Source organism: Dermacentor andersoni, chromosome 1, assembly GCF_023375885.2.
Source record: "Dermacentor andersoni chromosome 1, qqDerAnde1_hic_scaffold, whole genome shotgun sequence".
In the NCBI taxonomy this organism is placed as follows: domain Eukaryota; kingdom Metazoa; phylum Arthropoda; class Arachnida; order Ixodida; family Ixodidae; genus Dermacentor; species Dermacentor andersoni.
Genome location: NC_092814.1, coordinates 113,884,146 through 113,907,499, shown reverse-complemented (window position 1 = coordinate 113,907,499; position 23,354 = coordinate 113,884,146). Strand labels below are relative to the sequence as shown.

The following is a 23,354-nucleotide window of genomic DNA, read 5'->3' as shown; positions in this document are numbered from 1 at the left end:
CTGAGAGCAAACTATGTGAAATATTTCTTATAGTCGGCTGTCTGTAAAACCAAATGGGGCATAACAGAATGAAGCCTCAATGCAGCCATCGCACGGGTTCGCAGCCACCGACTGCACGTCTGCGTGCATGCATGTTCGCGCACAACCTTTTGCTTTCGCTGTGAGCACGTTTTCGCACCGTGCCGTGAGCTCTAGGCCGCAGCATATGAGCATTTGACAGTACACTAGCAACCATTGTTGCGTGGACGCTACCAGAACTGTTCAAAAATAATTTCGTTATAGAGACTTCGACGCCTACGGCGACTGTACCGTCGTGACGATTCAATCCTTTTTTGTCTTCTAAATTCTTGGCCATTTGAATATTATTTCTCAAGTTGAGTCACACTGTATGTTTATTGGTCTTCCCAGCGTCCGATTTCCCTCTGCTTCTTTTTCGTAATCCAGTGCATTAATTCGTAACACAAACATGACCATATGCCATGCCTTTTTTAAATGTACGTCATACCGCTCCCTTCCCGCTCTAGTGAACTTGCGAGTATCTAGCATCAACAAGTTCATAGACCAAACCTTCATAACATTAGCCAGGCAGTGGGCGCGGCCGAGCGTCTCAGTGCGCGTTTTCTGCTACTCACCGAACATCGCGTAGTCCAGGCATCGTAGCAGAAATCTTCCTCGTGTCTGTGCTTGCTGTACACCCGAGCTGTAGCCGATGGCTGTCTGCCGGTTCTAAGTTTCGCCAGCCAAGCTTCACGTAGCTCCTTGCCCTGCGGCTCTGTGTGAATAAGACTGACCCTGGGCTACTTTGAGTACGTCCGGCACTGCGGCACTGAGCAGTAGCCTGCTATGATGCACGCCTCCAAAGGCAGCCACTTCCTATTATAGTACTTTCAAATGTTGTGAAGCAGACGCCCAAGGCGGTAAAGCGTCACCACTTAATCAGAACCGCGGCGCAGGTGGGACTTTGAATGAAAAAAGCCTTTATTTTAAGGAAGGGGACGGCTCTAGGCCGCTGATGGGGATTAGGAGGGAAGGGAATGTGGGTACCCAGACTGTTGGCTGAAACACTTCATCTCAGTCTGGGATCTTCCGCTTTATGCAGGCTCAGGTGCATGTTCAGGTCCGCCGCTCTCACATGGGCTGATCGACCCCTTCTACACTACTCGAAACAGGCCACTTTGTCTGCCATATGTCGCAATGGCTTTCTGTGTTTCCGGGTTAGTTTGTATTGCAATTCCTAGTGTTCTAATGTCTCCGTGTAGTAGATGCTGAATGTTGGATCTCCCTTGTGAAAAAGCTGCACAGCTCCAAATGAGGTGTTGCAAGTCTGCTCTGCATGACTCCTGGCAATGTGTACATCGGGTGTAAGTCTTCGCAATCGTAGCTTGTCTGGGTTGGTGCCATTTCTCAAGTATGTGTGGTGTGTATGCAGCGTTGGCCATAACCTTATTCAAGAAAACCTCTTCCGTGCGGGTAAGCCCGCCCTTGTCGTCAAACACATGTACTGGTGTAGCTTCTAATAATCTCCGTTTACTGTCTGCTTTTATTTTAGTACGAATGTAAGGCATCAGTGCTCTGCTAGGAGAGCCTGCGGCCAATATCTTTAGGTATGGATTTTGGTCCGCGGGGTTTGGCGAGGAAATGGAGTGTGGGGAGCTGTAAGCGTAATCAAGCCCACCCGCTTGCGCGGCAGCTTTATTTAAACATTCGTTTTAAGCTCGCTGCGGCGCTTCCGAAGCAGCCAACCTGGCCGTTGCGTCCACGTGATCCCTCATGTCATGTCACGCCGACGGTGGCGCCAGCTTTTCCAGTGGTGGAGCTCGCCGCCAATACTGATGCTACGTCTAATGAATTGTTTGAGTTCAGAGTAGTGCTGCTGTCGTCATCTTCTTTCGTATTTTTCTTGGTGCGTCAGACACTATGATGAATTCTGATACGGTGCTAGAATTTGCGCGCAAGAACAATGAAACCAGCCCACAGTGCTGGCTTAGCGGCTATTGTGTTGCGCTGCTATGGCACGAGGTCGCGGAGTCAAATCTCAGCCGCGGCGGCAGCATTTGATTGAGGGCGAGTTGCAAAGAAAAGAAAAATAGAACTCCCGCATGCCGCGCATAGGGGGCACGTTAAGGACCCCCTGATGGTAAAAGTTATCCGGAGTCTACCACTATGTCATACCTACTAATCAAATTGTGCTTTCGGCACGTGAAACTACAGAATTCATTCAACAACGAAAACACCGGACAGAAGCAAGGCGCTCTTCGTGTCCTGTGTTTGTTTACCTGCTGCTGTCTTGTATTTACGTTGTTCTTGCGCAAAACTTTCAGTATCTTCAAACAACTAGCCGAGTGCAATTTTTTTTTCTTAATGCTGATATCATTATCTGCATGGCGTGCGCTGCATACGTGAACCACTAACCCTATAAGACAAAAAAGTAACAATCGCGTACAGGACAAAATGCAAGTAGGAGACGTGCTGGACGACTTGTACGGCGAGGCACTGAAAGGCCGAAAGCGGGGCACAATCTCGACGCTTCTGGACCACTTCAAGGGCATGCCAGTATACCTCTCCGTCATCAAGGTGAGGAAGATCAGCGTTTGGCTATGGTATTGACACTCCTCAGTCATTATGTTTTCTCGCTCGCCCAAAAGCGTCATATCCTCACCTCATACTTGGTTGAGAAATACGTTTCTCCCTTTAATATGACGCTCTGTGGTCTTCAATCACGTGCCGCAATATAGAGCGCTCATTCGCTCTTCTGTATACGCAGGGCTGTATGTAATGATCTTAAAGCGTTTATGGCAGAGCTTTAGGCGAAGTCATGGCAACAATTGTTTGATTATTGCAACGTTGACGCAGGGGCGGGCGAAAAAACGTCTGTCTGCTTGACGAGGTTACCTGCCCCTGTATACTAAGACGTGACAGGGGACAACGTAATGAAAACAATGTTACCGAGTACTTTATATTGCGCAAAACAAAAATACCACGCGAGAGCTAACGCCGCAAGGAAGCCATTGAAAAGCGGCACGTTCCGCGCGCTTTGCGAGCGCGCCCCTAACATCGATCGTGTCCTAAGTTCTCTACCTCGTAAGGCGCTTGCGTACATCGAAGTCAGCGCACGCGCGGGCTAACTAATGATTCGGCCGGCTGCAGACGGACCTTAGAGCAGCGCTGCTATAGTTTACGCGCAACCAAGGCGGTTTTTGGCCTTTCTCAGAGATATTAGCCCCAACCCGACACGTTATTGTTACTGTGCGAGCTTATATGTATGTTGTGTGCCTGTGTACCATGAATGAATGCGTCGTTTCAGATGTGACCTTCGCCACCTGTAGCAGCCTGCTACGCGTATGGCGAGGGAAACGCCCCCTGTGCACATTAAAGGCTTTCTTTCTCTCTCTCTCTCTGTCTCTCTCTCATTTCCACAGAGCTACCAATCAGACGGTACCCCGTATCCTCCTGTAGCACATCTTCTCAAGAGGCTCCGCATATCGCCACCCCAAGAGAAGAAGCCAGTCGGCGCAATTTCAGAGAGGAACTCGCCGGACTTGTTCCCCGAGTCACCAGGAGCCTCTGGTTTGCCAGTGAATACACCACATGAGAGGTAAGAGAAGCTGATTATAGCGACACGTACTCAGCACAAATCAGTCCATCACGGAATTGGACAAAAAAAAAAAAACACACACACACGTTTCGCATTACAACAGAAGTGTATGCGATCTCAATTGCTTATATTTTTGATGATAGCAGCTGCATTCTGAATATTTGTAATTATCACTTGTTTTACACAATCTCAGTACTTATGGTTACGCTGTCATTGATCAAGCCATTTGTCGAGCAAATAGATGGAAAAGTAGCATTAGGAAATGCTTCAAATAAGTTTTGCATCCATAATATTTAGGTAACGAGTACTAGTAATAGTAACTGCTTAGCAGGTTATTACATAGGGTGAAAACAATTCGCTGAGACCGAATGAATAATTGCGGCAGATGGCTCAGCAAAAGCAAGATTCAACTGCGAACAATGGAATTTATGGCATACTGTAAACATTTTTATGAATTTTGTCATTACCTTACAAACAGAAATGCCAATCTACGTTCTCATGCAGACTATAGCGAGGGTAAACCAGCAATGCAAAGAGCCAAGTAAAGCAAATGTCATATCAAAGGACAGTGAACCCGGCAGTAAAAAGCACATAACGATAGTGAAGGAAGTAACGCCTCTGCTCTTTGGGAAATAGAATGAACTAGAAAGGCTTTGTCGCTGTCGTTGCGGAGTACAATTCATTCATCTCTCTGCATGACATTCATAGATTATGAAAAGGTATTTGATTCCGTAATGACGCCAGCAGCTATGGAGGCATTACATAATTAGGAGTACAGGAGGCATACGTGAATATCTTCGGAAATACCTAGAAAGAATACACAGCTACTTTGCTTCTCCAGGAGAAAAGATGGAAATTGCCTATAAAAGGCTTCGGGAAAGGAAATATGATCTCTACGATACTATTCACTACATGCTTAGAAGTAGTAGTCAATGTCTATGACTGGGAAGGCTGAGGAGTGAGGACCAATGGCGAATATCTCAACAGCCTTCGGTTTGCAGATGCCATTGTGAATCACATGAAGTTATTGGGGATCTTAACTGGGAAAGTGTAAGAGTAGTGTTGAAGGTTATCATGCAGAAGAAAAAGGTAATGTTCAATAGCCTGAGAAGGAAACAAGAATTCCTGATAGCCAGCCACAATCTGGAATCTGTGCAGGAATACATATATCCAGGTAAATTACTGACAGGCAATCATAATCATGAGAATTAAATGTAGCAAATAATAACAATGTGTGGGAGGGCATTCGGCAGGTATTATGAAATTCTGACTGGCACTTTACCACTGTCGTTGAACAGGAAATTGTACAATCCATACATTCTGTCGGTAGTAATATATCAGGCGGAAACTTGGAAATTAACAAAAACGTCCAAGAACAAGTTAAGCACCGCCAAGGAGACATGGAAGAACAAATGTAAGGCGTAATGGTAACAGACAGGAAGAGCAACGGTGGGAATCAGAGAGCCAATGGGGATGTCCGATATTGCAGTTCATATTAAGAGAATAAAAATGGTGCTTGGCAGGCAATGCAACTTGAATGGCAGATGACCGGTGTACCATTAGAGTTACAGTATAGGTGCCAAGGGAAGCGAAGCGTAGTCGAGGACGGCTGAAAATTAGCTAGAATGACGAAATCGGAAAACCTGCAGGCGCAACTTGGAATAAGCAAGCGCAGGACAGGAGTAATTCAAGATCGCTGGGCGAAGCTTTTGTCCTGCAATGGACATTAAAGTAGTTGGATGATGATATAGCTGCTGCACGCACCTAAAGAACTACTATCGTATTGGAATTGTTTGTTTGATTTCGAGGTTGAAGAAAGGACTGTCGCCTCAGTCAGCTCGCACATTAAATGTGCGGAATCAATGTCGTGAAACACCATAGTTATTCGATATCAAAAAAAGGAATTCCGCGTTGCAGATATTGTTTTTTTACTGCACCATGACTGAACTTATATTGACTGTGTGCGAAATCATATAAATGTTCGCACCTCCATTTCGCTTTTCAGTGCAGCCTATGCAGCCGTGTACATTGGGAAAACATACGTCGGAAGTGTAAGCATCCGTATTGCATGTTTTGTCTTCTTTGAGAGACAAATTCTGAAAAAGTCTTCAACGTTTCATTTTCGTCCCCGACACCCCTTAATTCTAGAAGCTGGTTGGCGTTAGAAAATTAAGTAGAAAGATTTCAAAATTTTTATGATGTTTGCATGACAGCATAGACGCGAAATGGTATAGAGAAAGTGAGTCTTGAGTTCTTAAACCGCGCAGCATTTCTCGCATCTCTAAAATAAATTTCGAGTAAGACCATATAGAAGATCGCAGAAGCAATGCTGAGTCTTCCAGGTAGCGCGTAAGAGCGGCGCTGCCGCACGATAGCTTTATGGTCATGGTTCAGCGTTCATCTCTGCGTTTCTTCCCTTCTTCTCCGGCCAGAAGACATCCAGCCACAGTTGTCTGCAGTTTATGAGCCAGATTTCATAAGCCACCAGGTTTATATTCAATCTGTGACATTCTCAATTAACCAAATGCTGACTCAGCATACAGTGCAGTGGTTGAAGTGGGAAAAAAAGTAAATCAAAAGCGTCGGACCACTTCCAGGCAGCAGCTCTCGTGAACTTTCGCATCTCGGTGGTAAGGATGATCAAAGACGGAAAACATTCTAGGCATTGTTGTCGCCGCGAGATGAAAGAAACGGGCGCCGTTTTAGGCAGGGGTGGTTGCTTCAGTATTCAAGACAGACGTAAAACAATTTTGCGTTTCCACGCATTTCAGTCAGTCTAAGCTAAGGGCGCAGACCATGTCTTTCAAACATGTGCTGAAGACTACTTATTTCATGTGCCGCTTACATCTTGACTGCTTGCTTCTCTGGCCCAGGCTGGCCACGTCTTGGAGATCGAAAGGGCCATCCGAGACGTTGCCTTCAAGGACACGGACACACATGTGGTGAAGCTGCTTTGTATTTATACAACTCGGATTTCAGTTACAACGTCACTATATCTATAAACGTCAATCATATCAGATTTGAGTTGTATTTATCTTAAAAAATGAAACGTTCACCTAAAACTATGAATCACTGGCTCTCACAGCCCGCTAATAAATAAGTGAAACTGGCACTTAGCTTCTTGCACTATATTCCCTCCCATGGTAGCGTAAAATAATCGTTCAAGTTTTAACTGGCACTCTACACATATTTAAGAAAATTTTTCCCGTATTCAGCAAACTATTTTTACTGAAAAAATTCACCCGAGTTTACAATACTCCCTTATGCGAAATTTGAGCGCAGCTCTATACGTGTTTTCATTTGGCGATATATTGGCTGGTGCGTTTCAAACGGAGCCAAGTTTGGCACGACTGCCTCGGTTATCGAGATATCACAAGAGACAGCTTGTGGTTGTCGCTTGGGCGCGATTCACAGCAGCCACCGCAGAGAGACCTCCGCTCATGCAGTGCTTTGTTTCCATACAGACGATGCGCGCTACTCTCGCGCCATCACTCACCTACGGTCGCCGCGAAGCCGATTTTAATTAATTAATGGAGGATAAGACATTCACACAATCCTAGCAATTGCTACAAAGCAAACCCGTACGGGTTCCTCGAAAGGAAAGCCTCGCAGTTCAAGAAAAGTTCGTCCTGGTCCGGGACTCGGACCCGGGGACCACCGACTTTCCGACTACCATCTGAGCTCATGAGGCAGCTAGCAGATAGCAGGGCGAAGTCGAATTTGTCAACAACTCGAAGCAAAGGAAAGCGTTCGCGATAATATTACTGCGCAAACCCGCAATGTGGAGAGAATTAGTTAATTAAGAGAAAATGAGACATCCACCTAATCGTAGCAGTTGCTACAAAGGGCACCCATATGAGTTTCTCGAAACAAAAGCCCCTCAGGTTACGGCGAGGCTTGTCCTTTGTAGGAATTGCTACGATTGGGTGTTTATCTCATTTTCCCTGAAAGGGACACTAAAGACAAATATTACGTCAAGCTAAAGTGATATATTAGTGCTTTATAATTTCTATGGCATCATTATTATCGCGAACAGAGCGTTACCAATTAAAAAACTGAGGAAAATGCAGCACATGATTAGAGTGAGTGAATGAGTGAGTGAGTGAGTGAGTGAGTGAGTGAATCAACCAGGCACGTACCCAAGGGGGGGCCCGGGGGGGCCCGGGCCCCCCCCCCGAAATCAAATGGCATACCCCCTCCCCCCCTCCCCACCCACGCCACCACTCCTCACACATTCCTAAAGCGCCGCCAGATCAATGTTGAGACATGGCAGCTGTTCATCGGTCAGCATTATGCTGCCTTTTTCACTCTTTTTAGACGGCGGCAGTTATCGGCATCTCTTGTAATGTGAACGACGGTTTTCTCATAGATTCCGCACCTGCGCGATTAACTCGAGATGCGTTCAGTTGTCACCATCTATTCAACCGTCACGCGCATAGCTGTTGCTTTTGTTAGTTCAACCTTCTTTGTTTAGGCTGATCCTGGGACCAGGAGAGGGATGCGGCTGTTACTCAGCTGGTCTGTACTCTCATGGAACAAGTTGCGGCGGGAGAAAACGCCAATTGCGTTTAACCTATCCCTTTGCTTCATTATTTCCTTGAGTTACGGCTCGCCGCCACGCTGGCAGATGCCCGGAACCATATACACGTGATATGGGTTAGGTAAGGTGGGAAATAAAATAATCTGAAAGAGCGTCCATCATGAAACCCTGCAATAACCCTTAAACCCATAAGCAAGATGACTGTCGCCCGTTACCTCGCCTGTTTTTCCCTAATTGTATAGCACTTTTCGTGCAAAATTGGCAACTAGAAACAAAAATCGCAAGGAGTTGAGAAATTAAACGATCTACTAAGGGAGAGAGCCAAGGCAACAACCAAACTGCAAGCAAAAGCGAATAATAAAAAAAGTTAACCGTTGTTTATGAGCATATTTATGGATCAACATCTGTTTACTTGAAAAGGAAGTAGAGAAAACGCCGCCGGAAGTGGAGAACAATTACTTGTTTTGAATGACGCTTCTACAGTTATCGGTCGAACCGCCTCACGTAGCCACTTTCCTGCTGTGATTATGTGGGTGTCTTTCTAACCTTTCGCGGTGAGCGCAGTACGTCTAGAATCGCAGAGTCCTGCGCTCTACGCATTTGTATGGGACTGGCGGCCGCACAGCGTTACGCAATTCGCGGAACTGCAAAAACTGATCAACAAGGCGAAAGTAACTGATATTCGAAACTATAACATGAGAAAGACTGAAGAAGCCGTAAAATATGAACGCTGCCTGAAATCAGTAAAAACGAAACCTGGCATAGGACAAACCATGATGTATGCACTAAAAGATACGAAGGATAATATCATCAGCAATCTCAAAGATATAGTAAAAGCATCGGAAAAATTCTAAGCTGATCTGTATACAGTACCCAGAGAAGTCACGATACCTCACTTAGAAACAGTAATGAACAGGATACAGAAAGTCTCCTATAACTAGCGATGAGGTCAGAAGGGCCCTGGAAGACATGAAACGATGAAGAGCGGGAGGAGAAGGTGGAATAACAGTCGATTTAATCAAAGGTGTAGGAGACATAACGCTTGGAAAACTGGCGGCTCTTTATACGAAGTGTCTATCGACTGCAAGGGTCCCAGAAAACTGGAAGAATGCAGACATTATACTAATCCACAAAAAAGGAGACGTTAAAGAATTGAAAAATTATGGGACCATTAGCTTACTCCCTGTATTATATAAAATATTTACCAAAATAATCTCCAAACACTGGACTTTAGTCAACCAAGGGAACAGGCTGGCTTCAGGAAGGGATACTCTACAATGGATCACATCCATGTCATCAATCAGGTTATCGCGAAATCTGCAGAGTACAATAAGCCTCTCTATGTGGCTTATATAGATTACGAAAAGGCATATGATTCAGTAGAGATACCAGCAATCGTAGAGGCACTACGTAATCAAGGAGTACAGAACGCTTACGTAAGAAGCTTGGAAAATATTGCTACATGCGTGTGGTACTTGTTTGTTTGAACGAGGCGCGTAGGCGCCATCACTCCAGAAAAGAGGAGGAAGAACGAACTGGGCTCGCGCTGTGAATCTAACCGGTCAACGCTGCAACCGTTGTTGTAAATATAATCTGTAAATAGTTTCCCGTCTTACTGACTCGTCCTTCGCGTAAGAATATCTACAGAGGTTCTACAGCTACCTTAATTCTACACAAGAAAAGCAGGCTGATACCTATAGAGAAAGGGGTCAGAAAGGGAGACACAATTTCTCCAAAGCGTGCTTAGAATTCAAGCTATTAAACTGGGTAGGCTTAGGAGTAAAGATCGACAGCAAATATCTCAGCAACCTTCGGTTTGCCGATTACATTGTTCTATTCAACAACAATGCAGACGAGTTACAACAAATGATTGGAGACCATAACAGAGAGAGTGTAAGAGTGGGGTAGAATATTAATATGCAGAAGATGAAGATAATGATAAATAGCCGGGCAAAAAAACAAGAGATCAGGATCGCCAATCGGCCACTAGAGACTGTGAAGGAGTACGTTTACCTAGGTCAATTAATCACAGGGAACCCTGATCATGAGAAGGAAATTCACAGAAGATAAAAATAGGTTGGATCGCATGCGGCAGACATTGCCAGCTCCTGACTGGAAGCTTACCATTATTATTGAAAAGTAAGGTGTGCAATCAGTGCATTTTGCCAGTGCTGACATATGGGGCAGAGACTTGAGAGCAAGTTAAGGACCGCGCAAAGAGCGATCGAACGAAGATTGCTAGGCATAACGTAAGGAGAGAAAGAGAGCGGTTTGGATCAGAGAGCGAACGGGTATAGACGATATTCTAATTGACATCAAGTGGAAAAAAAATGTAGCTGGGCAGGTCATGTAATGCGCCGGTTAGATAACCGTTGGACCATTAGGATTACAGAATGGGTACCAAGAGAAGGGAAACGCAATCGAGGACGACAAAACACTAGGTGCAGCGATGAAATTAGAAAATTCGCGGGCGCTAGTTGGAATCGGTTGGCGCAGGACAGGGGTAATTGGAGATCGCAGGAAGAGGCCTTCGTCCTGCAGTGGACATAAAACAGGCTGATGATGATGATGATGATGGAGGTGGTGGGCCCCCCCCGAAAAAAAATCCTCGGTACGTGCCTGCCCTGATGTGTTTAAGATGCCGGTTGGAAGTTTTTGCATTCCGGCTGTTGCATTCGAATGAGTTTTTCTACATTTCTGCATGTAAAAGAAGAAAATAAACTTTATTAAAAGGAATGATTCGGCAGTTTTGGTTGTGGTGGCTTCAGGTGGCGGCTCGAAGTCCTTGGACTCGGGCGGCATTTTCGGCTTGCCGGGCGGCACAGAGCTGGTCTCCCAGCTCCGAACTTTTGAGAGCCGCCTCCCAACGGCGGCGACGCCGACGGAGAAGGTTCCCGGCGGCCCCCACAGCCGGGGCGGATTCGGGAAGGAGTGAGCTCGAGGCTTCCTGTACGCTGGTAACGGTCGCCGTTATGGATGCGTCGCGAACGGCGGCGGTTTCAGTACCGTTGTTGCCGGCACTTTCCCAGAGCATGTGTCGCAGTGTTGCTCTGTGCGCGCACGCTTTACATGCATCAGTCAGGTATAACCCTGGGTAACAGTGGTGTAAAACGGCCGAGCTAGGATAGGTGAGTGTTTGCAGTAAGCGTAAGGTTAAGGCCTCGTTCCTGTTTAATTTATCGTGCGGTGGCGGAAATGTTCCTCTTTCGAGTCGGTAGTGTTATGTGAGGTCTCTGAGCGTGGTCAGGCGATCGTCCCACGCCCATTGTGATTCTTGTTGTAGCTGAGTTTCTGTCGTAGTGTCCCTATCCGGCAGATCCGACGCCCCACTCTCGGGGGCGGAGGCGGCAGCCACATAATCTGCCGCGGCTCGGCGTGCGAGACTTCGAGCCGTGGCGTGGGCCGCCTCGTTGCCCGCGAGCGCGACATCGGTGTGTGCTGGGGTCCAGAGGATCGAAGACCGTAGAATTTTGGTGTGTGCGGCACGCTTCCCGCGAGACGTGGCCGCGCGCGAAGCCGCGGATCGCCGCCTGCGAGTCGCTGATCACGATCGCAGCGTTCGGCACCGCGGCGAGTGCTAGGGCTATCGCGGCTTCTTCGGCCGCCTCCGTGTGTCCCGTGGTTACCGTGGCGCTCGCGAGGCACTTACCCGTGCGGTCTACAACCGCGATCGCGTGTGCGCTTCTCCCTTCTCCATACAGCGCGGCGTCTATGTACACCGCCTCGTTGGTGTTACCAAACTTCTTTTGAAGGTCGCTTGCTCGTTTCATGCGTCACACGACGTGGCGCGTTGGGTGCATGTCCTTTGGAAGCAGCGGGATGATCAGGCGGTCGCGGACCGAGGCCGGAACCGCCCTCTTTTCTTCATGCAGAGTGTGGTACGTGATGCCGAGCGACTCGAATATGCGTCTACCCGTCTTTGACTTGGATAATCGTTCGTATAGCGCAACGTCGTGCGCCTCGATTAATTCGTCGAGTCGAAGTCCGAGCTCGTAGAAATTTGTCGGTGCTCGCGTGGAGTGGAACGCCGACCGACATGTAAAAATATGTCTACTGCTACATGCTACAATGTTACATGTCTACTGCATGGTGCTGTTTCTTTGTAGCATTCATAAAAAAATTGAATGCGAGTAACACCGCATAGCTGCACTGAACTATAAAACAGTTTCGACGTGCAGGTTAAAAAAGAACTTTTTTTTTTTCGGAAGTAATTGTCCATCCGAGCAATGTCTGCATTTCTACTCATCCACACTTCGTTCATTCAACCTGGTGATGACGAGTTGAAAAAATGAGCAAATTTGTTTTCTACCACATCATATATGATGTGGTAGAAAACAAATTTGCTCATTTTTTTTTCAGCTGAGATATGTTATAACATATCTCAGCTGAAAAAAGAAATGTTCAGCTGCTGCAGAAAAAAAGGTATTTTGATTCTCTTTTTCTTCAGGGAAAAAGGACCTTATGAGAAAAGTTACATAAGCAAACAGTGATTAATATTCAGGACAAGTGACTTCACTTGTTGTCCAGTCAGGAAGGTGCGTTATAACATCTGCTGATTGGGTGACAGCTGAAGGGCTGAACCCAGCGAAAGTTGGTCCTAAAATAGGTCTGTATTTTTTTTTTACGTAAAACGTATTGTATAAACGCAAACGCGTTCAGAACAAGTGGAAGCAAGGTTGACATATCTAGAGTCACGGGCGTCGGTGCTGGCTTAGCAATTCCATACGAAGTCACTGATTCTTTGCTCAATGGAAAAATATATTAACAAAGGCCTAGCAAAAAAAGTCACTTGCGACTACGACGCAACAGCAAGACTCTGCATATTTGTGGAGAAAGGAATATACGAACACACTCAACATAGACGCTTTTAGGTATGTGCCCACTTTTTTTAATATGTTAGCTGAAAAGCAAAAAAAGACTTGCAAAACGTTTTGTATTTTTCTCACTTTCAACACCTCTGTATTCGGTCCTCTCAGCCCTTAGTATGAAAAGGCCAGTATTTCAACCAGTTTAGCAAAGAAGGATGTAGCAAAACGGCTTTTTAAATTTGTGGTTTCGGTTTCCACGCCGCAGACTAGAAACGACCACCACGCAGCCACGGGTCAAAACCGACACGGCGCACACTTTTGGTTACGAGGGACGCCGACGCAAGAACGGGCGCCTAAGAATTACGCTCTAAAATTAAATTCTTGCATTTTACGTGCCAAATCCGCGATCTGATTGAGGCACGCCGCAGTGAGGGACTCCGGATTAATTTTGACCACCTGGTTGATGCTGTGTGGTTTTTTATGGCGCAAGGGCCAGGTATGGCCAAAGAGCGCCATGACAAAGGTGATGTTAACTGTGTATTGTGAATTTACATTCATTTGAATTGTGTATTGTGAATTTACTTTCATTGTCTACACCATTGTGAATGGTGTAGACAATGAATTAGATAATGAATTTCTCATGGTATGTGTGACGTGGCTGTAAAAAGGCCTAAAATCGGCTGCTGTGGATGACGTAAAATATATAGTTGCTAAAATAATGACACTGACTAAGTAGTGCTGTGGGCTATGGTAATGGGGTTTCGTTAAAAGCATGACGCAATAAAACATAACATTGACACTTCAGCTTCGAGAAAGCCTTTGAGTACAGGGGCTGTTATAGTGTGCTAAAACTTCCCTGGCCAAATGATTTCCAGAGTGTCTGTTTCAGCTAAAAACTCTAAGACTAGTTTCGGATTAAAAAGCGGTTCATTGCTAAGAAAAAATTTCGGGTGAAGAGGAATATTTTCGCGATATGCAGAAATGAAATACCTTTTTCTATGTGCTTCTATTGCAGGGCATTGAATAAGAACGTGCAGGACTGTGAGATTTTGGCCGCACTTACTACAAGTCGGAGGATACCCCCCAGTCAAGAGGTAAGAGTGAGTGCCGTAAGTGTGTCGTCCTATTCTTAATCGGCAAAGGAGCACTTCGTGATATCGTGATGTTCTCTCCGATACCCAATATCCTAATTTGGGCTTTATCAAGTGCAGTTTATTTGATATCTGGGCATTCCACTGTTGCTGCCAGTGTATTTTCAGCTTGTGACGCAGTATGCTTTAAGATCTGTTGCTGGGATGGGTACGTTTATGTCCGTGTCACTAAAAGCTACTGAAGTAGCTTTCTCGTCAGCAGTTCCGTTGCCTTTTATACCACAGTGGCCAGGTACCCAGCATAGGATGGTCATTCGTTTAGCACTATAAGCTGAGCATAGCAATGTATACAGTTCATTAAAGACAGTGTTTTTATGTATACGTACATTCATTAGGGCTCGGACTACACTCAATGAGTCTGTGAACACAATAGCCCTAGTCAGATTCGTTTGCTTGATGTGCTTTACTGCAGAGAGTATTGCATACGCTTCCGCTGTAAAAATACATGTATGTGAGTTCAATGTACCGGATATTAAAAATGCTGGTCCTAGTGCTGCGTAAGAAACACCAGAAGGGGACTTAGAGGCATCTGTGTAAAATTCAGCACAAGAATACTTCTCCTGAAGCTCAAGAAAATGTGAGCGTATGTGCCTCAGGTGCTCGTTTTGATATTTCTGCAGACGACACGTCACATTCGATAGTCTTCCACTCCCAAGGGGGTGGAAGCCACGTAGTTGCCATTATGACATTATCTAAAATCAACGCGCCCGTTTCTTCGGAGAATGCTTCCAACCGAAGGGACAGAGGACGTCTAGTGTCTGGGCGGTTACGGAAAAGCCTAGCCGTAGACAGGTCGTGAATAACTGAATGACATGGATGATGGAAATCTGATTTTACTTTGAGGGCGTAAGAAAGACTTAAATATGTTCTTTGAAGATGTAGGGACCATTCGTTAGATTCAGCATACAGGCTTTCTACGGGGCTAGTCCTGAACGCACCAGTAGCGTGACGGATACCCAAGTGGTGGACGGAATCGAGCATCTTCAAAGCACTAGGCGTGGCAGAGTTATACACAATGACTCCGTAGTCAAGGCGTGACCGTATAAGATTTTTGTACAAGCTCAAGAGGCATCTTCTGTCACTTCCCCAAGATGTGCGGGACAAGAGCTTCAGTAGATTCATTGTCCTCAAGCACTTCAGTTTCAAATAGTATTTTAAATGTGGAATAAAAGTTAGTTTGGAGTCTAAAATGAGGCCTAGAAATTTATGTTCATGACTCACAGATAGCCGTTCTCCATTAAGGTCAATAACGAGCTCCGGTATTATGCCTCTCTTATTGGAGAAGAGAATGCATGTACTTTTTTCAGCGTTTAGTTTAAAGCCGTTCTCTTCTGCCCACTTAGACAACTTATTCAGGCCAAGCTGCACTTGTCGCTCGCAGATACTAAGATTACATGACTTGTAACCTATTTGGATATCATCCACGTATACGGAATAAAACATTGTACGTGGTATGATAGTATGGAGCGAATTCATTTTTACAAGGAATACAGTACAGCTCAGCACTCCACCTTGTGGCACACCTGTTTCCTGAGTAAATAGACGAGACAGGACGTTACCAATCCGAACATGAAATGTGCGGTTGCACAGATAACTTTGAATCACCTTTAGCAAGTTGCCTCGGACGCACATTCCAGCTAGATCACGAAGGATTCCGAAACGCCAAGTAGTATCATATGCTTTCTCCCCATGTCTAAAAATACTGATAAGAAAAACTGTTTGTGCACAAAGGCATCCCGGATATTTGTCTCGATACGGACAAGTTGATCTGTTGTGGATCTATGTTCGCTGAAGCCGCACTGCAAGGGATCTAGTATCTTGTTACTTTCAAGAAAATGCACCAGGCGACGGTTAGTAATTTTCTCAAAAAACTTGCATAGGCAGCTTGTTAGGGCTATAGGCCTATAGCTGCTGGCCAAAGACGGGTCCTTGCCCTCTTTGAGAATAGGGATTATGACTGCTTGCCTCCAGGCTGACGGGATGTAGCTGGCAGAGAATATGGCGTTAAAAAGAGAGAGGAGTTTGTTGTGTGCTTCGGGGTGTAGGTGTTGAATCATCTCGTAAATTATTTGATCGGTTCCAGGAGCTGATTTATTACAACTATGTAGTGCTGCTTGAAATTCCGCCATATTAAAAGGACGGTTGTAGGATTCATTGCTCTTTCCTTTTAAGTCCAGAGGCAGTCTCTCAGCTTGTTGCTGGTATCTAAGGAATGCATCGGAGTAATGCAATGAGCTAGAAATGTTTTCAAAATGTGACCCTAGAGAGTCAGCTTGGTCCTGAAGAGTATTTCCTTGAATGTTTACTAATGGTAGAGGATAAGTTTGCCGACCTTTGATTTTATTCACTCTGTTCCAGGCTTTTCGTTCGTCAGTATAAGAGTTAATGCTAGAAATATATCTTTGACGGCTTTCCCTTTTTGCACGGCGCCGCGTTCTTCTACCCTCAGACTTTATTTTCTTGAAAATGATCAAATTCTCCGTAGTTGGAGAGCCTCGAAGGTTGTTCCAAGCTTTATTTTGATTTCTACGCGCTTTTTTGCAGTCATCGTTCCACCATGGAACACGTCGCTTACAGGACGATCCATTTGTTACGGGGATACATATTGACGCCACATCAACTATGAACGCCGTGAAATATGCCACTGCATCTTCGATAGAAAGATTACAGATATCATTCCTAGTCAAATCTGTCAGCTCCCTGTATCGTGTCCAGTCGGCACAATCGACTTTCCACCGGGAGACATGTGGAGAGCACTCATCACCTTTTGTTAGTTTTATGACAATGGGGAAATGATCGCTCCCGTAGGGATTCTTAATGACGTTCCACTCCAGATGCGGCAAGAGTAAACTCGATGTGATGCTTAAATCGATAGATGAAAATGTTTTGTTTGCGACACTGTAAAATGTAGGTTCTTTCCCATTTAGCAAGCAAGCATCTGTAGTGAGGAGGAAGTTTTCAACTAAGCGTCCTCTGGCATCACAACGACGGCTGCCCCAAAGGGTGTTGTGTGCATTAAAATCTCCAACGACAATGTAGGGTTCGGGCAGTTCATAGATAAAGGTGTGAAATTCTGTTTTTGAAAGTTGGTAGTTTGGGGAGGTGTATACAGAGGCAATTGTGATCAACTTATTAAAAAGTACGGCAAGGACTGCAACTGCCTCTAGGGGTGTATTAAGCTGTAGTTGCCGGCAAGTAACACCCTTATCTACTATTATTGTCACACCGCCAGACGAGGCGAGGGCGTCGTTGCGGTCTTTTCGATAAACGGCATACTGCCGGAGAAAGTTCGTGCGTGAAGGATTAAGATGTGTTGGACACACAACACCTTTGGACTGTAGTTATGTAAGAGTTCCTTAATGTCGTCTAGGTTGTGGAGTAAACCCCTGACGTTCCATTGTATTATCTGTGTATCCATCATGTATGTGTTTTGTGCTGTGTGTCTAAGAAATATAGATTAGATTATATCACGAGACCTTTCCAGGCCCCGTGAAACGAAATCTCTCTATCTTCCGGACGCGCTCGAGGGAGCTGCGTCGTTCCTTGGGCGTCTGAGACACCGGATTTGTGCTCGTATCCATCACCTCATCTGAGGCGGTGGATACTGCCCGCGCGGCGGGCACTTTCGCGGGAGTGGTGGGCCGATCTGCACCGGCAGTGGCCCTGGGTTCAACAGGCCCGGAGGTCTGCTGGCCTTCATTTGCGGGAGACGGAACAGCGCTGGCTGTTCCAGTCAGGGGGGCGGATGGCGTGACCGCCGTCACTCTCCGAGTGACTTGGGCGGCCGCCGAACGATGTGGCGCTGCCACCCGGCGCGCCACATCGGTGTAAGAAGGACCGGTCTGATTGTTGGAATAGAAACGCTTGCGTGCCTCTGGGAAAGTCAGATTTAGTTTCACCTTGAGTTCTATTATTTGTTTTTCTTTTTTCCACGAAGGGCAGGATCGCGAGTAAGCAGGGTGGTTTCCTTCACAGTTGGCACAGTGGGTTGCTGAACTGCAAACGTCAGAAGAGTGTTCGATGGAGCTACACTTGGCACAAGTAGCACGCCCTAGCTCTGCAGGTTTGGGACCCGTGCCCAAAACGTTGACACTTAAAACACCGACGCGGGTTTGGAATGTATGGCCTGACACGTAGCTTACAGTAACCGGTCTCGATTGATTCAGGAAGAATGCTGGTTCCAAAAGTTATGATTATATGCCTAGTTGGTATTTCTTTGTCATCTCGTCTTATTTTAATCCTTTGCACTTTGACAACGTTCTGTTCTTGCCATCCTTCAAGTAATTTACTTTCACTAAGTTCGAGAAGGTCATCTTCCGATATGACCCCGCGCACTGTATTCATCGTCCTGTGTGCGCCTACTGAGACGGGAATGTCCCCAAACGCTACAAGTTTCGAGAGACTGTCGTATTGTGGCTTGTCGCGAACTTCGAGAAGAAGATCACCGCTTCTCATCTTTGTTACTTTATAACCTGGGCCTATTGCTTCTGTGAGGGATTTGGCTACATGAAAAGGTGATATCATTCGAACTGTCTTAGTTTCGTGTTGACTGTGAACAACGTGGTATTTCGGAAAGGATTCTTTTGGTTGCATAAAAAAGCTGAATGGTTCATCGGTGCGCCCCCTCTTCAGGGAGCGATCAGGCAGAGGGGGAAAAGCGTTTGCCTTACAAAGTTTGGAAATTCGGCGGCGATGGTGGCCACCCACCACCGAGCCCAACAAGGGGACGCTACAAGGTCGGGAAAATACCTGCAGACGCCAGCCATGCATCGCCGCTATAACCTAATATATAATACCCAAGTTTGGATAATTACCTTGCCGCCCAGAATACGGAAGTGAGAAGAAGTGATAAGGAGACAGGAAAGAAGAAACAGCGAGAGAGAAAGCAAAAGATTGAAGAGGGGGACAGGAAAAGGCGACTGCCGATTTCCTCCAGGTGGGTCAGTCTGGAGGTGCCGTCTATGTGAAGCAGAGGCCGAAGAGGTGTTTTGCCTCCGCCGGGGGGCCTCAAAGGTCCAAACACCCAGCATCGGCTCAACCCCCCAAATCCCCCTTTCCCCAGACACGGCTATGCCGCGCACGGCTACACGCGGGAGGGGCCAACCCTCGTGTGCTCGGGTACGTGGTGTCGCAACACACCAAACGCCTGCTGAGGCAGACGCCCCTGCGGGGGACCACCTGGTTAACGACGGTTAACGTGCACCCAGTGCACGGTATACACGGGCGTTTTAAAGAGAAGCTTTCTTTGCTTTTCCACTGCTGCTGCTGCTGCTGCTGAAGAAATTGCAGCGCTTATCTTTACTAGCAAGCAACAGTCCAGAGGGGTGGTATAGATAGAATGGTAGAGAGGAGGTAGGGAGATAAGGCAGCGAATAGGGAGAACCGAGGCAGTCGCGAAACGAGTGAATGACATCCTTGCCACTCTTCACTCGCAGTTCTCGTACATGGGGGGAGGGCTGCAGAGGGAAAGGCAACTTGAGAAGGCAATGGAACGCTGCTACCACAGCGGTTGCGCAAGAAAGTGGATACATTTAAGTTCAACGTATGATACGGAACATTTATGCTATTTCTGAAAACACAATGAAAATTTACAAGTGGACAATTGGCGCACGGCGTGCAGACGCAGAGCCGCATTAAAGCACCGTAGCATCTAGGCGACACTACACAACGGAAGCGGCCGCACGTCAAATCAACAAAAATTAAGGAAAATTCCGCAGTGAGCTAGTTGGTTCGACATAATTAATCTTCCGGTGTAAAGTGACGGCCACAAACGCGCAAACCCTGGCGCCGATCGGATAGCGGCAGTCCGATGCGCAGCAGCCAGCTCGCTCGTATGCTGCCTTGCAGAGGGACACGATGTCGCAGCTTGACATATTGCCAGTCGCTACGTTTGCAGTCCACAAAGCAACAAAGTGGAATCATAGTGCTCGCGAAAAGACTGAGACCGACTCTGACCGCGGAGCTCTCGTCAAAATGGAGTACGTTGTAACACAAGCAGACGACACTTGCTGTGTGCCGGAAGTGCTTAATTGTATTGAAAAATCGTTCTTGTGCATTCTCTTTATGTTACTTTCTGTTTATAAAAACAAATGAACTAACATTCCAACTATTACGAAGATCATTTGTTTACCATAAAGTTGGAAAAATTATTGATCACGCGCCCTGGTCAGCCAATCGGATAGCTCGCCCCACTGACGTCATATGGGTGATTTTCGTCATATGGGTAGGGGCGGCTTAAAATTCCGCCGAGCAGCGTGCTCCGATCGGCAGCGATGTGCATTTTTAAAACCTTATAATAAATTACACGCTTTACGCGGAGCACTTAGATGTGTCAATTAATGATCAGAAGGACCTACTCTAACGACTCAGTACGTTTGTAGAAAATCGTCAAAATCGTTTCAGGGTCCCTTTAAAGAACCCCAGGTGGTTCAAATTTCCGGAGTCCTCCACTACGGCGTGCCTCATAATCAGAAAGTGATTTTGGCACGTTTCATCCCTCTACACATCTACACCGACTGCTTGTCCATGCTCACTACATTGAATACTTTCACGACAACAAATCCCTCTGTCAGGCAAATCAAGCAGCTCCTTCAGTTCATCTCTAACCGGCGACGGGTATCACTTTTCCATGTACCGGCACACCAGGGCATCGAGGGAAACGAGATGGCGGACTTCCTCGCCAACTCCGCCGCTTCCCATGGTGTTTCTCGAACCCTCCTTGTCGCTCCCTCCTCTATCAAATCAAGGATGCGTACCTATTCCTTCGCCCAGTGGAATGCTCACTGGACGCGAAAGAATAGCGACACTGCACTCTTTCAATGGATAAAAAACGTCAATCGCATTCCCTCTTTCTTTCCACCGAAACGACCCATTGTCCACCTCACCTCCGCTCATGGCCGCTTCCCTTTCTATTATTTCCGCTTTCACCTTTTATCCCGCAGTAACTGTGCCTGTGGTAATCCTTGCACAGACTTGCTTCACTACTTCAATGACTGTCCCCTTACATCTCACATTGCTAATCCCCTTAAAGAGAATCTCCCCTCTACCATTACACCTGATCGTTACCTCTCCTTTCTTACAGATCAAAGAAAGCGCGCACTTCTTATTCGTCTATATCGAATCATTTCATCGTTCACTTTCCCGGACTCCTCCTAATTCTTTCTACAATCATACCTTTTCCTTAATCGGTTTCCTTTCCCTCTCCTCTTTCCCTGTCTCCACTTTATATCCCTCCCACCTTGCCCTTCGCCTTTCGTCTTATAGTGTCCTTGGTTATGCCAACCAAGGTGGAGCTTGTCTCCGGGGACACTATGGACGGAATGGCTGCTTTCTTCTTTTGGCAGTTTAGCTTCTCTTCCCATCCTTCTCTGTGCCCTAGATACACCTTCTCAACCTGCCTGACATCATTTTCAGCTTTCTTGCAGATTTTCTGTTGACCTGCAGTCCAGTGGATTCTGCAACCCCACTGCTGCCTGATGTCAAGTCACCCCTACCGGAACCATCCGGTTATGCCAATACTCCTCCAGGCCGGTGCAGTCTGGTCTACCGGAAACTCTGCACCGCTTTTCGGAATCCTGATGGACCTGCTGGCCTCCTTGGACCATGCTCTCTTAAGACATCCTAGTTCCTTTTCCCCCTTCTCAATAAAAAATTCGACGCAACGAGACCTCACCCGTCCCACGCCGATGCAGACAAGTCCTCCGCCGTCCTATCCCCTCCTGGTATGCATAAACATTCTCTGTTGGTTTACCTCGGTTTTTTTTTTCTTAATAATTGGCTTTACTTCAAATTACATTTTGGGTTTCTACCCCTCTTCATTTAATTTTGATTGGCTTAAAGCTGCTATACCTTGGTGGTGCGGCTTTCCCTCATTTTTTATTTAGATTATTTTTGTTTTACGAGGGGCTCAAAAATACGCCGTAGTGGAGGGTTCCGGAAATTTTGACCACCTGGGGTTCTTTAACGTGCACCTAGATCTAAGTACACGGGTGTTTTCGCATTTCGCCCCCATCGAAACGCGGCCGCCGTGGCCGGGATTCGATCCCACGACCTCGTGATCAGCAGCCCAACACCATAGCCACTGAGCAACCACGGCGGGTGTTATACTGAATAAACGAGTGAGTTAGTTTTCAAGGGCATTGTCCAGCTTATAGAACGATTCTGAGGGATATAAAAGGCCCTCAAGGTACCACTCTTTGGATGCCTCTGGTGAAAACTCTCTGGGGATATTGCCTTAATTTTTATGGTCCTTCGCAGTCTTCACAATGTGTGGGCAAAACACGCCTTCTCGCCACATAACCTGCAATGTAATAAACTAGCCGTGCGTCGCTGCGGTGCTCAACATAACTTTAGTGGTCCACAGCATCTCGCCCTCGAACGACGGAATGTCGGGAGGAATGCCCGAAGGAAAGTGCCGCCGGTATTCACACCTCCCCTTCTAGCCACCCTACCGCTATTAGGGCTCCTGCTAAATCGGTGCATTTTTGCATTGATCGGTGAAATAGCGTTCCCAACGAAAAACCCAAAGGCAGTTTGCGTCTTGCGCATGCGCAGTGGCTTCGACGCTATTTCTTTGGGGCCCCTATTCTAAAACTCTCTATTGTGTTTTTACGGATGCCGGTGCTGGTTGTTTTTCGTTTTTTATTGTTTTTTGCATTTACGTCTTAGGTCGTTTAACAGAAATTCGCAAGACCGACACGAACCGCGACGATCCATTTCAGCCGCCGGGTTGCTTCCCACGATTTTGAAGGGAAGCGGTACAACTTGATACCGACATCCCCTTCGCGGTTGTGACAATCCTTAACGCAGAAGTATCTGCGCTTGTTCTTTTTGTTCACACTTCTCACGAAGGAGCTGCCAAGAGACCGCGATGAATTCATTGGAAAATTGGAAAAGCAGGCTTTCAGGCGGGCCTGAGCGCACCACGGACAATGGTGAAACGACGGTGAGGGCATAGATGGTGAGGGCCTACCCGCGGGTGCTCACCGCCGCTGCTAGATGGCGCGACAATTACAGGCAAACTAGGGTGCCTCGATGTCCTCCTCGCCCGCCGCTCCGTTCAGGGTGGAGACATTCTTTGACGGCGCCGGTGCCGCCAGAACCGGTTCGTTCTAGCCACCGCCGCCATGTTGGATGGATGGATGGATGTTATGAGCGTCCCCTTTGGAACGGGGCGGTGGCTTGCGCCACCAAGCTCTTACTACTATGCTGCCTAATGTCCTACCTATGTTCACCAATGAAAAAAAAAAAGAAAAAAAAAG

At 46.6% G+C, this 23,354-nt stretch overlaps 1 protein-coding gene across 1 annotated transcript in view; it reads left to right on the top strand.

The window, feature by feature from the left end:
- LOC126545717 (uncharacterized) overlaps positions 1-23,354 on the top strand; it is a 502,749-nt gene that overhangs the window by 4,283 nt on the left and 475,112 nt on the right. The window contains exons 2-5 of the mRNA XM_072287774.1: positions 2,446-2,574; positions 3,420-3,595; positions 5,601-5,646; positions 6,469-6,537. Coding sequence (XP_072143875.1) covers positions 2,452-2,574; positions 3,420-3,595; positions 5,601-5,646; positions 6,469-6,537 — 414 coding nt within the window. The 5' untranslated portion in view covers positions 2,446-2,451. The remainder of the gene's footprint in view (positions 1-2,445; positions 2,575-3,419; positions 3,596-5,600; positions 5,647-6,468; positions 6,538-23,354) is intronic.